The sequence below is a fragment of the Solea solea genome, chromosome 5 (genome assembly GCF_958295425.1).
Source record: "Solea solea chromosome 5, fSolSol10.1, whole genome shotgun sequence".
Lineage (NCBI taxonomy): Eukaryota > Metazoa > Chordata > Actinopteri > Pleuronectiformes > Soleidae > Solea > Solea solea.
The window spans coordinates 21,920,074-21,934,900 of NC_081138.1; the positions used below are offsets into that span (position 1 = coordinate 21,920,074).

General features: G+C 42.3%; 1 protein-coding gene across 1 annotated transcript in view; it reads left to right on the top strand.

Annotated features, from left to right (window-relative positions):
* Positions 1 to 14,827, top strand: part of ush2a (Usher syndrome 2A (autosomal recessive, mild)) — a 197,253-nt gene that overhangs the window by 120,776 nt on the left and 61,650 nt on the right. The window contains exons 62-64 of the mRNA XM_058630175.1: positions 11,000 to 11,223; positions 12,381 to 12,717; positions 14,532 to 14,729. Of these exons, the coding sequence (XP_058486158.1) occupies positions 11,000 to 11,223; positions 12,381 to 12,717; positions 14,532 to 14,729 (759 nt within the window). The remainder of the gene's footprint in view (positions 1 to 10,999; positions 11,224 to 12,380; positions 12,718 to 14,531; positions 14,730 to 14,827) is intronic.

Consider the following 14,827-nt stretch of genomic DNA (forward strand, 5'->3'; position numbering starts at 1 on the left):
GAGGACGAGAGAGTAAATCAAGGAAGGTTGAGTTAAACAAGGTGCAGGAACGTGGGGTTGTTTCCCTTTCTTCCTCTCCTGCAGTGTCCCGGTCCCACCGAGATACCATGGCACAGATGGGACTGTGTGTGTGTGTGTGAGCGAGTGCGTCTGTGACGGTGTGGTTGTATGTGTGTGTCATTAGATATCTTTGTCATGGCAGATGATGATGAAACACACTTGGGATGGCACCGTTGAGGGCACTGCCAAGCACACAGCAGGACAAATACAGTCATTCTCTCTCTCTCTCTTTCACACAGACACACACACACACACACATTCATGCATATAGACATATTATATGCACCCACACATACACACAAACACAGACATGGCGTCAACAGGGTTCCCTCAGCAGGGTTCGCTTAGTGTTGAGTGCCAAAGACTGACACGTGGACTCTATTCATCACACATAAACAATGGCCCCATATGGGCAGGCCTGTAGCACTCCATTAGCCTACACACAAACAAATGGACACATGCATATTGTGTGTGCCATTATCCACACAAAAGTACATGTATGAGGACAAAAGAGTTCCTAGAGGAAAAGCACGTTTATGTCAAATGTGGTTATGATTTAGTGGCTTAAAAATATGAATACAATTGCCTTGCTTTGGTTGTTTTTAAAATGTTGCAAAAGGTTTTAATTTTCAAATATTGAGTTATGCTTTTTAATCTTTTGTGTGTTCCGCTCATCGTCCCTTGTTCCCCCTCATCTTTCCTTCTCTGCTTCTACACTGAGTCCTTGTCTCTCTTCCAGCAGTGCGGGCTATATGGTCATCCTTCATTTGAAGGGGCCTCCCAACGAGTGCATATGCTCCCCACCACCTCTTCCTCTCCAGCTCCTTCTCTTATTAATTCACCGCCTTCCTTTTCTCATTCGTCATCTTCTTTGTTACTTTTCTCAACTTTGTTTCCCCACCCTCTCTCATGTTTCCCCCTCTGAATTCTTGATTCTCCGACTATCTTTTTAATCCTCATCTTCCTCTTCCTCCTCCTCCTCCCTCCCTACCTCGATGCTGCCCCCTTCTCTTCCACTCATCAGTCATTAGCGTTAGCTTCCCCATTGAGAGCATATGGTATGATGGATCGTAGGGCTAGCGGCACTAGCAAGGCTAAGGGCCATTTGCCGGGTGCACCGCACTGTCGGGGAGCCCCGGGGCCGGCTCGGCAACCTCGACCCCACACGTCTGTTTCAAGACACTCACACACTCACAACATGCACACACGGCAGCAACACCTATTATAGGATAAGATACTTAACCTTGGCACCATTTGTTCTCATTGCTCCCGCTCACCATGTCCGAGGTTTTGTATTTTTAAAGATGTAGTGCGAGGATTGAGATGAATATGATTTTAAAAGTTAATTATGAAAGAAATAATTCAGATACTAAATCAAAAAATAAGCAAGTGCAAGCTCCCCGTTAATCACAGAACAAAAAACCTAATTGACACACCACACCTCTCTGAAAGTTTCCACATTTTACACAGCCATCTTTACCTGACCCAGAAGGAAGTTTAAAATATGGCACTTCTTTTATTTCTGTGTTTAAAACCAGTGATATACTTTGTTTGTTTGCTAAAAATCAAAGGAAAGAGAAATTATCTCTAAAACAGGAAACAGTGGAACACAGTTTCTCTCAGAGAACAAAAAATGGCACTTTTCAGACACAAAGAAAGAAGGAAAGAAAGAAAGAAATCGAATTATTCTTTAATTCACTTTTTGAAGTATAGGACAATTACAAATACCAAACGGTTAAGTAATAAGTTAAGTCAAGTAATAAGTCTAAATGTGTGGTGTAACAAAAGGGGAGAAGAAAGAAAGGTTTAATGTTGAGAAAATGAATAGAAGAAAAATAAAAAAAAAGAGTAAAATATTCCTTGGATAAAAAAAAAACAGACAAAGAAAACGGGAGAGATCGAAAGCAGGAGAGGAGAGTAGTGAAGAGCTAGATGGAGCAGATTAAAGAAGGAGTGAAGGGTATCCCATTGTGCCCAGCTGATAGACTAGGTTAGGCTGATGTGATTATGGGGTCCCTGAAGTGCGATCTATCACACATTACCGTCCACACTGTCAACAACCATACACACACACTGCAGGGGAACAGCAATGCCAGGAGACAGCCGTCTGGCAACAGATTCAAGTACTGGCTCGCATGCACATGTGCGCACGCATGCACACACACACACACTCAGGTATACACACAACTCCACACAAACACAGCACTTAAACACACGTGTGTGTGTGTGTAAGCACACATTCAAAAACACAGTTGCAGGAGAACATACTCTCACAAACACACACACATGCTACTTTATGGATTATTTGATTTGGAATAGAAACGAGGTCAGAAAGAGGAAACACATATTACGGAGAGAAAAAGCTGAGCCAGAGTCCAGTGCTCTTCTAAAAACAGATTTAACAAACCTTTTGGTTGGGAATTACAGGGTAACTTGCAAAATACATCAACAATGATGACAATGAAATCATATTACAGCAATTAGATATATTACAGCACGAACATTAACACATCAAGAAGTGTAATGTCTTTAAAAGTGAAAAGTGTGAATTATTTTTCCCGCTACCAGCTTTATCTACCGGTTTACAACCAATCATGTTATCATTATTGTGATAACATGACCTGTGATGGGCCACACAGTTGGTGTGGTGGTTTGCACTCTTAAGAAGACTTGGGTTCACAACCTCATTGGAACAAGGGCCTTTCTGTGTAGAGTTTCCATGTTTTCCTCATGTTGTCCAGTTTTCTCCCACAGTCCAAAAACATGCAACTCTAAATTGACCTAAGATGTGAGTGTGACAGTGGATGGTTGTTTGCCTCTATGTGGCCCTGTGGTGGACTGGCAAACTGTCCAGGGTGCTCCTATGTAGAAGATGAATGCATGTATTCCAGAGATGACTGCCACCATGAGGAGCTGAGTCATGAGTCGTGCCAAGTAATGGAAACTTGCGTCTCAGGACGATATAAACATGTTGTTTCATTACTGTATTTTATTGCACCTTTAATGTGAGTTGATTTTATCATGGTCAGTGGTCACCCACCAATCTAACCCTCTCTTTTCCACACCTGAGAACAGCCAGTGGCTGGAGCCATAATATTTTTCCTTGGTTTGTTTCAGTCTTGCGAACACTGGATGTCAAGAACATAATGAGGGATTTGATATAAAATTTGTTATGAACTATAGACTCAAAAGTTGAAGAGGAAATATTATTGGTAACGTGATATTCATTACATTTAAACCTATTGCATGCATCTTTGATGATAACAAATGAATCATCATATATTTAAGTTTTATTAATCATACAAATGAGGGGTGTAAATATGTATTTCTTCTTTATATTGGTATGTTGAAGTATTGATTAAGGGACCATCACCACAAACAATACCCTCAACTCTAGTCAGTGTAGAGCTGATGTAAGTGTAATAATGACATTGTGACTTTAGCTGTAGTATGTAACTTAAACAAACCATTATATTTCAACCATTGTCAAATTAGTTTTCATAATAGCTATACAGTTTCTCAGTATAGTACGTGGTGACACAGAGTGATGTGTTTTATATCACGACTGATGGAGGGAAGGTATGAAGTATGACAGCTATGCTAGTAAAGTGATTATTTTATCCCCAGTTCTCTGAAATAATGAGTGAGGTAGTGAGATACTGAAATAAATGTTGAAAGAGAACAGTTGGCATATGGACCTACAGTCGAGCCGTCCTTTCTGAAAGCTGCGCAGGCTCACGTGAGGACGACTGCGAAGTTAGTGAGACGAGCAGTGTTTTGGTGACAGAAGTTACACACTGGAGTGCCTTTAACTCATTCAGTCATGTAACTTGTCAAAGCATTTGTAAATGGGCTTTACATCCAGTTTTAATATTATTGAGATGTGCTATAATCCTTTCCTCACCGTCCACAATAAGTCTCTGTTTGAAAATCCCTTCCCACCAAATCTGCCTGTTTGTTTTAACAGCTTTCACTTTCAAGTAGATTAAACACTAGACCAAATGTTTTTTTTTTTTTTTTGTGGCCTTTCCTCCTGTGTGGGTCGTTCCAGACCAACTTTAGGGCTCTTTTTCTTACTCCTCTATTCCTCCATCTGAAGTTGTATTCAAGTTGTTTGGGTATGACTTAGGTGAGATTAGGTGGCGTTTAAGGGAACGTGTGGTGTATTTGGCCTCCTGTTGCTCCCTGACTCTCCCCGTGTCCCCTGCCTCACTGTGTGTGCTCCACTTATCGTTTTCCCTGAACACTTTTCCTTTATAGTGTGCAGTTCTTTAACTCTTCCATGTGCCCTTCAACCCAGCCTTTCCCATCACTCACTGTGGGTGCGACCATAAACACCCTCCCCACCTCACTTTTCTTAAAGCGAGTGAATCTTAAAAAAAACCTGTGCATTTCTTTAACTCCTTCCCTTACCAACTCCCTTCTTTCCTCCTTCCCTCCCTCCCTCCCTCCCTCCCCTCTGTCTCCACCCAGCAGGCCCCATCCAAATGTTCAAGGACAAATCTGAATATCCCTTTTCACCGTTTAAGTGTTAAAAGCCTGGTGGTGCTGGGGTGTTATCTTAACGCGCCTTGCCGTGCCATCATCAGAGCGCGTGATGAAAATGGCTGTGATGATGCTAAAAGAAAAAAAAAAAAGAGGAGGGGGAGGAAAAAGTAATAATCAAATATGTTTTTCAAGGGCACAGTGACCATTTGCTGGAGGGAAATTATCCCAGTAGTTAAGCTAGCTCACTCCGAGCCTGGTGGAGTTGTGATGTGTGTGTGTGTGTGTGTGTGTGTGTGTGTGTGTGTGTGTGTGTGTGTGTGTGTGTGTGTGTGTGTGTGTGTGTGTGTGTGTGTGTGTGTGTGTGTGAGTGAGTGAGTGTGTGCAGATGCTATGGTTTATTTCTTCAACTTGGTGCATGAATGCTTCACTTTCTGTACGTGCCTCTGTTTATGTATAATGTGTGTGTTTCTTTATGCAGCGAGACACACACATCCTTCCCATGTCCTTCTATTGTTTCTGCCAAAAGATTCTCAACATTTTTCTAAATGTGTGTGTTTGTGTTTATGTATGTGTGTATGTGTGTTTATCATTGCCAAAAGCCCCTCATCAATGATGGGTAGCAAATGGCCAACAGTAGTGGATTCCAAACAGCAGCGTCTGGCTGCTTTTGAAGATTGAGTGCTCTCTGAACACAGGAAGACATTTCTCTCTCTGTTAATGTATTTATGATGATGGCTTTTCTATTAGGTTTACTTTAATGACTGGCATGAATAAAACTAGAGGCTGTCAGGAGCACAGAGATGAGGACAGACGCTGTGTGTGTATGTGTGCGTGCGTGCGTGCAGGTGGGTGTACTTTATTTGCCTTTGCGTTACGTGTTTAATTTGTGATTTAATAAGAGTTAGCGTTAAAAGACTTACAATAACTCCCAGGTAAGAAGATGAAAATTGAGCTTGCATGCACACAAACACACTCATAGGCACATATGGCCTTCACTGACCTACCCAGCTCAAAGCAGCAAAGCAGAGTTCACACTCCTCAACTTTCATAAGTGACATAAGAGATGATGCACCAAATTTAGATCACTTTTGTGTTTTCACTTTGGCTGTTCTTGTAGCATCACTGTCCATGATCTCTGCCATGTTTTTAGTGTTGTATTGCGGTCAGGCTCATTGGGATCTTGGTGCAGAGTAGAGCACATATTCTAACCCACAAAAACCTAATCTGAGATCATTGGTACAATGTTGAACTGTTATTTTTCGGGCACCTATTAAAATGTTTAGGTTTTGAAGGACATTTGTTCTTTGGGGTCTATTTTCTCTGAAGACAAATGCCCTTTCTTACATCCTGGTGGCAAATCTGCCTTTGCAACAACAGTCAGCCAAGGTGCCAGGACACCTGCCTTTCAAAGGTATTAGGAGATGCTATGATTTTTGGTTAATTAGTGAAGTGTATTTATCAGTGTACAAACAAAACATACATTTTCATTGCATAATGTGGATGACCTAATGAGATACATTGATGTTCTTTATTTTAGCAAATCTCACAAATCACCGCAGACTTTTTTATCACTGTGTTATTACTTTATTAAGTTGCTTTATTTCTTCTCAGAGACACTTTAAAGACACATGAACATCTGCTTGCCATGTCCTAATCTTTAGTGAATCCCTGTAGAGTGGTGAAAATATAAGTGCCACCAAAGCATTTACCAAAGTCCAGCAGACACACACACACACACACACACACAATCTACTTTTCTCCCAGCTGACTAGTTCTCTCTCTCTGAGCCCTTGAGGCACATACATTACAAAAGAAGCACTGTACACACACTGTTACATACAAGACCAGCTGGTAATTTAGATCAGAGAGATGAGAGGACAACTAGTCAGCTGGGAAAAAAGTAGTTGTCTTTGTTTGTGTGTCTTTTATTATATTTGTGCGTCCTGCTTCAACATCCTCGTGTGTGTGTGTGTGTGTCCACAGGGGAAAACTGTGCACACTGTCAGAGAAAGTCAATCCACTGTGATTTAATTTCACAACCTGGCCTATACAGTCTGGTCCCCTCCAGAGGATAAAGTGTACACAGAGACACACACACATTGATAGATAAGCAATTCTAAGGCATGTACAGCATATACTGTATGTAGATATGTAAATAAACCGACCTGCCTGGGTGTGTGTGTGTGTGCATACGAGTCCATATGTGAGACACGCAATAACAACATAAGCATTATTTGAACTAATGTACTGCATGATCCTTCTATGTATGTTCATGCATGCCACCAATCTGTGATAATAGACATTTCTGTGCGTGTGTGTGTGTGTGTGCTGTGCACTTTTTTCCAAACCCCTAATATATTCAGATATTTAAAAGTGTTTGGTTTGTTTAAAGTTGTGCAGGGGCTTTAGTCTCCTAGAGAGCTCAGATAACCCTAATCCACAACACACATTTTTATCAGTAGTTCATTGACAGGGCTAAATATTGACTTATCATTAAGTGGAATGACTGAAACCCTAATAATAATTCACACTGTCTAAGCACCTTGTGTTGACGCACTGCTCCCGATGCTATTAACGAATGTATGCAAATCCAACTTAAACCTGAAGATTAGGGCGGAGGCATTCTGCAATGCAAGAGAGAAAACAAGTGGTGTGTGTGTGTGTGTGTGTGATAAAAGTGTTGTCAACACGTCCATGGACATGCATACACACACACACACACACGTGTGGTGGGGAAAGAAAAGAGTGAGAAAAGAGTGGATTTTCTGCTGAGTGTTTCATATTATGATAATGAAATTTAGCTCCAGAACAGTAAACAAGCAAAGTTGATGTTTGAAGTGTGTGCGAGAGAGAGAGGAAAAGATAAGATGGAGCTGAAAACAAAAGCAAGACGTAAAATATGATGATGAGCGAAGAGAGACATGGGTATAGATGAGTTGTGTCTTAAGGGCTACCTCATAGACGGCCGGCAATGGAAACAGGTGGCCCTCTAAGGCTGCGTAGGCTACGGAGGCTGAACTGCGATGATACAAAAGTGGACTTACTGTAACATGCTAATATTTGAACAAAAAATCAAATTTCAAGATCCCTTGTACCATCATCTATTTGATTGAGCTGAGGTTTGGTACCTATATTGAAAAGGCTTTTTATCCGATGGGTGTCTGGAATGTAGTGAATCCTGTGTTCCATGTATTGGACCCTTTATTTCTTTGGGGCGGAAGGATGCTTTAGGTGAAGCCTTGGAAGTGGAACAGCCAAGTTAGCCTTTAAATGCAGCCTCCATAGGACCAAAGGACTAGTTTGAGGCTATTGCCAAAAGAGAAATGGAGGAAATACGTGGAATAAGACAAAGGGCACTGGGACTGCCCCAATAACCAGATTTGTTTCTTCTGCTTGTTTCATGTCAAAATATTACAATACAACTGATGGAACAAGTTTTCACAACATGCCAATTGCCAGCATTGAGGCCCCGTTTACACCTGGTATTAGAATGTGTTTTCTGTGATCGAACGCCTGACCATTTACCAGGGAAGGATTGTTATCCGATCTGCGAAACCACTACGTGAGCAGAGGTGCTTGGTGACTCCGAGCACAGCTAACGTGACAGTGGTAACAAATATGCGCATTCTCATCCGATCACAGAAAAAACACATTTTAATGCCAGGAGTGAAGCGGGCCTCGGAGGAAACGTTAGGTGTGATGTACCGTTATTTTATGATCCTGTGATACAGCCCAGTTTCGAAATCAAAGGCAACTTTTGACAGTCACAACAGGCTGTTTGACCAGAGTAGAAGGCCTGGTCACTGGATGGAGGTGAAGATGCCGAGAAGATGAGGATAAGAGGAAAGATGCTCTTTTGGAAAAGTGTTGAGCTGTTTATTTGCGCGTCATTGAAGCTGAAGTAAAGCGCTGGGGGAATTGGCCACCAAGCCCTCACTCGACAACAGCTGCCTCTGCTAAGTGAGTTACTGGCCGTCAGACTGCCTTTATGTCACACAATCACACACACATACACACGCATTTCCCTGTCACGTTGTGCCCGTGATGGATGCGCTGGAGATATAATGCACTGCAGCAGCACGCTGGAAAATATGTGCCATTCTCCACTTTTGGCCTTTAAGTGAAATGATTGCCTAAATTAACAGTGTTTCATGTGCTCAAAGAGTGAATGCTGATGAGGGTGTTAAACAATAAGTTATTTATCACGCCACAACTAGCTGCAGCCCCATTAAAGGCTGGGGCCATGATACAGAGCAATGACTTAGTGCAATGTCTGCTGTCAAATAAAATGAGCACCACAGCTGGGGGTAGATAGTGCCACACATCAGCATGTCATCAACTGTTAGGATAAATGTTCTAAATACCTCATGAAAGTTAGATCATTTAAACTGTAAACTAAATCATCCCAGGTTTTTTTCTTTTTTCTTTTTTGCGTTCAGATTCAGAATGAAAAGCTTGTGTCGTTGCACTCATTAAAGTATGATTTGTTCTTCTTCTATCGTTTTGTTCGTGATATTTAGCGGCGCCATGCTGTGCTCATTTGTATTTCCAATGCGTCCTCACAGCAGGGGGTTGCTGACTCAGTGTTAAAGTATTATAGCAGGGTGATATTATAGCGCTTATCCATTGCAAGCCCAAAACACGGCGGCCTTCCCTCTCCGTTAAGCTGTGTTGACGTCACAGCGACTGGATTGGTTTGACTTGTGTAATTATGACGGGAAAACAAGGCGTCATGTTCAGTGTATTCAGCTGTGTAAGAGCTGCTGCCAGTTTATTTCACTATTGTTGAAAAGCAACCTTCTTTTTTGAACCATTTTAACACTTTAAGATGTTCACTACCCCAGTCGTTGATGAGAGTGCACCGACAGGAAATGGCTCCTGCCTCAGCTCAAATTTTCTGCAAAATGTTCTCGTTTTCATGCAGTAAAATTGTAAGACCAACAGCTTTTTGACACTAATAGACACCTGATTTGTTTCTATTTTCAAGACTTTGTTTGACCTTCACTTCTTTGTGAGCATGGCCTACATCGGCAAAGGCCTGCAGGAAGTTTCGACTCATAGTTTGAAGAATACTTTACTGTGTATACATGTACACCACCCTACTGTAAAAGCCAGTGGAGGCTGTGTTATAATCTGGCGTTGCTTTGGCTGGTCAGTTGTAGGTTCAGCAACGTTATATACCCACAAAATGTGGTCATCCCACTACCGAAATATACTGACTGAATGAGCAGGTTTTTGGGGCATAGTCCAAGACAACAGTGCCAGGCTTCATCAGGCTCAAATTGTGATAGACTGGTTCACGGGGGGCCATGAGAGTTCATTTTCACACATGGATTGGCCAACATGGAGTCCAGGTGGCAATTTAATGTGCGGGTCCAACTTGTAGTGTGTAACTTTTAAATATAAGCAAATGTCCTGTTACTTTCAAACCATTGACGTGAGTTTGCGCGACGCTGATTAAGACCGTCAGCTCCCCACGACTCTCTATGTGTTTCTCAGTATAGCGGTGTTTAGAGCTTGTGTTGCCTGATGACATTTCCTAACGGCAAACAGGTTGGGGTGTGACTAAAAACACAAGGAAGCTGCCATGAAAAGTTTCAGAAGTGGATTCTATTGCTCAAAAAACACAGTCATGCAGCAGTTTGACAGGATAAATGCATTTTATTTAAAGTATTGAAGTAGAGCCAGGACCAGAATATTTTGTCCACATTTCTTACCGATGATCTGCATCCAAACTCATCCAAGTCACTTAAAATTTGGAATATGAAATGACGGCAATAAGAAAAATGTCTGATATTTGACATTCACCTGCAAAGCATTTACAGGGAAATGAGTTGATAGCATGTATTTGAAATGTCACCTTGCTGGTGAAGGTGATGTAGCGGCAGGCAGACATCACCTATCACTGTCAAGAGATGGCAGCTCTCAGAAAAACACACTTCGTCTCCCACTGCAGCCGTCCGACTGCAGCCCGAGCATCACTGCTGTATCAAGAGATGCGTACGGGGGTAGGAAGTGAGTCGTGGAGGGAAAGAGGGGAGAATAAAGGAGTGGAGGATGTATTTAAGAGTTGATAAGAGACGGTGCACACTTAATATTCAGAGCAGCTTAAATACTCCTTCTGCACAGATGGGAAACTAGCGATTGAAGAGTGGATGGACGGGGAGTTTTGAGAAGTGTGGAGGAGAGATAAAACAGTCCAGTACTGACTGAATGTTTTGGAGTATGGAGAGAAGGAAGAGTGTAAAACAAGAGCTGGTAAAGGGAAAGGACTGGTGGGTGGATGTACTGTAGAAAGAGGTGGAAAGAAAAGTGGTAAAAAGAAAGATAATTGCAGATAGGGAAAATAATAAAAAGGTCAATAGTGAATAGTCTTTGAAAAATAATCTGCTGGATTAAAGTTGAAAAAATATGTGCAAAATATATAACATTATTTTTTCCACCCCTTTAGGTTTTGTCTGCTGTGGTCAGGAGTACATAAACTCTTCTGTCACTCTTTGCTGTATGGGCAAGGATGGATTTCCCAAAATACACAGTGCTGGCAACGCTACAGTGACACTGCAGTGCTGCAGGTCAGAGGTCATACATCAGGAAGAGGAGTGTTGCAATGGGATCGGCTACAACCCTCAACGGCACGTGTGTGCCGATCGACCCACCCCTGGCTTGTCGACACAGGTGTGTTTGCATGCGTTTGTCGCTGTGTTTAATGCTACTGATTTAATGTTTAGTGTTGGAATCTGCTCATTTACTGTATGACCTTTGACCCCATACAATATGTCTGCTGTCACTGTGCACCTGTGTGTGCGCCATGGGAAATGCAGTGGTTAGCACATGTGCCTCACAACACAAAGGTTCATGGTTTGAGTCCTGGTTCAACTGGGGCCTTTCTGTGTGGTTTGCGTGTTCTCCTCGTGTGTATGTGGGTTTTCTCCAGGTATTCCAGCTTCCTCATACTGTAAAGTCTGATGGGGAAAACATGCAAACTCTTCACACTCCACACCACTAAGATGTAAACCAACAACCTTCTTTTTTTACACAAATTACATACACAACACAAAATCAATATGTTAAATGTGTAGAAATTCCCATACCTCACAAAAAACCTCACAAACAGGCATTGGCAAAATGACTTCTCTCCTTCTGAAACTCACACACATTGTCACATCGGGAGTTGGGGACTCGGCCATTTTCAATTTATCAATTGGGGTCATGTGGTGTTTGTGTGTTCCTAAATCAGCATGAGAAGAGCATACACACACAAACACATGCTCACACATACAAAGAGGCGCACACACACACACACACACACTCCGGGACAAAGGGTAGGAACTCTCATTAGTTCTAATGATGTCATTAAGGACAATGCACACCACGCGCACATACACACAGTCATACAGTAACACGTAGCTATGTTCACATAGATGTCTGTTAAACAGACAATGTGCTGATTTTTTTTGTAATAGTAGTAATAGTAATGATGTGCACAATAGATTACAGCAGACAAAAATTGAAACTGCATTGTGCAGTTAAAAATGTTCAAAAGTGAATGTAACATAATTAAAATTGAAAGCACTTAGGAGTGACAAAAGATAGGTTATTCCAGGTTGTTATGTATTACTTAATTAAAATGTAAGATTCGGTGTAGTTTAGTGATAAGTGCAACCATAAAGACTAAAACTCTTGTGTTTCTCAGGCTGGTTCTTGGTGCAGGGAGCATATGCACTGCATTCAGACTGTATGTCAGTACCTCGTACAACCATACACAAAAAACTGAGCTGTCCTTTTCCTGCCCTTCTCTGCCCCCTCCATCTCTTTCTCCTTCCTCCGTCCAGCACCAGTGTTTGCAGGGCGCTCTGTGTCCTGTCGCTGCAGCATCGACAGCTTACTGTGGCTCCTGTGACCTTGATCCATCGATGGCCGCCTGCACCTGGGTCCTGTCTGCGCACACACTCCCCGACGCACCGACCACAACGGACTCCCCTGTTATCAATGCCACACAGGAAGCTCTGACTTCAGGCCTCTCTACACACACCAGCAGAAGTGACTATTACAAAATGGCAGACACATCGAGCGACACACACTCTGAGAAGACACGATTGGAGGAAAGCCTGTGCCCAACACACGAGGAGGTGGTGTACAGCGGAGACGCCATTACATACACTTACACAGGTAAATAGAGTTTCAATGCATGTATTAATGTTTGCACTGTCTTTTTCGTCTGTTGAATGTTACTTGAGTATGTTTCTTAGGTAGTAAGTCTGCTTTTCTGGCCATTTACCTCCTGAAAGCACACTTCATTTTGTAAATTAAGTTTATGGTGCTAAATTAGAGGTTGGACACCTGACCCAAGTCAGTCCACACCTGTCAGTACCCACTGCGAAATCCCTGATTGATTTGTTAACAGTCATTTTGAATGCTTAAGATCTGCAGCTTGTCCATCTGGTCTTTTCTTATTATTTTTTCCTTTTTTGAAAAGAAGAGACTGAGTGAGATGGGTGAGGCTTTTTTTTGTGAACAGAAAAATTAATTTGCAAGTTTTCCTTGCGTATTTTTTCAATCAGTAATTAAGTCCATAAACCCCTGGAAGGAAGATGTTGACCGACATTATAAATCCAGTGATAAGTTGACTCAATTGTCCATTCTTTCATATACAGTCAGTATGAGTCAAGAATCCCCTTAGGATAGATCTAGGCCACGTTTGGACAAAGTTTTTGAAATGATATTTGGGTTCTTGGTTATGTTTTGATAATGTTGGTTCAACCTGCTGGTTGGTTCTCCTGTCTGTGTTGGCTGGCTCGTGTTCAGTTGCCAGTGATACACACACTGCTCACAGACACCAATCGTACATTTACTCAATGTGTCAGACAGTGAAACCAACGGGCTTGAGAGACAGATGCACATCCACGCACACACAAACACAAAGGCAGCTGTTGCGGTGTACATTAACAGCTGTAACATGGGTACTCTCTCCGTGTCGTACACCAGTGTGTCGTTAAAACTTAGAAATAGGCGCTTTAATGCCATTTTTTAACATTCTCTGCTGGTAATCAGCCCAAAGGGAGCTGGGGTGTGTGTGTGTTGGTGTGTGTGAAGGAATGTGTCTGGCCACATTATTATTTATTTTGAATATTAGTTGTGTGTGGAAAACTGAAAACGGAAGTTTTGCGTGTGTGTAAATGGTGTTTATATAGCACTTTTCTTGTCTTGATGTGTGGGTAGTTGTGCATTTATTATTGTATGTTTTGTGTTTATTCAGTTACTGTTTGAGGTCTGTGTGTGTGTGGGGGGGGATGTGTGTGCGTGTGGCAGTTAGGATAAGAGTTTCTAGGCGATGCTGTGACACCATCTGGGCAGAAGCACATAAAGCTGTCGCCACCCACCATACACCAGATGTTTCTCGTGCATACACACATCGCACACACACAGACACACAACATAATGCTATACTTATCTGGGATGAAAACCTAAGGTACTCGGAGATCACACACAGGTAGCACCACATGTGTCGTTGTGTATTGTTCACAGACGATTGACATGTAAAATGTTTGGAATCAGCCCTTAAACTGACATCCTGTGTTAGTTTAAGGATGTGCGAGTCACTGTATGTACTTTGCTGCTTGGGTTATCACAGTAGTAAGACCAGCGTCCCAGATTGGTGGTTAAAACACAATGTCATTTACAGCATAAGTCCCTTAACACTCCTAAAAATAATGCTTGTGTGTGTGTAATAGTGTGCGTGTTCATCTACATGCCCATTTATACTGTACATGCACTGTATCCCTCATGAAAGTGGTTGTAACAATCCTCCAGAATGCTTAAGTCATTGCCTTTTTACATTTGGAGCGGCCGAAAGTCAAGGTCATAGTGGCTCCTTGAACATAAAGTTCTAGTCTGGGAGCGTGTGTTATGAGTCTGGAAAAAAATAATGTTTGGACTGAACAATCAAACAACCCTTTCTTCTGTCCCTCCTTCATTTTGATCAGACCCCGACCTGGAGCCCTTCACCACCTATGAGTATCGAGTGAGGGGCTGGAACAGCTTTGGACGAGGCTCCAGCGATGTCATCACCGTGACCACCAGTGAAGACAAGCCATGGGGTGTGGCACCGCCCCGTTGGAATTGCCCTGGCGACAGAGACGACATCATCCAGCTGCAGTGGCAAGCGCCGGCCAGGCCCAATGGTGTGTGTGTTATCTGTGTGTGTGCATCACAAGTGTTGGGATGTTAAACTAGTAATACAAATGTGCTAATCAAGCGTGTGTGTGTGCGTGCTTTTTCA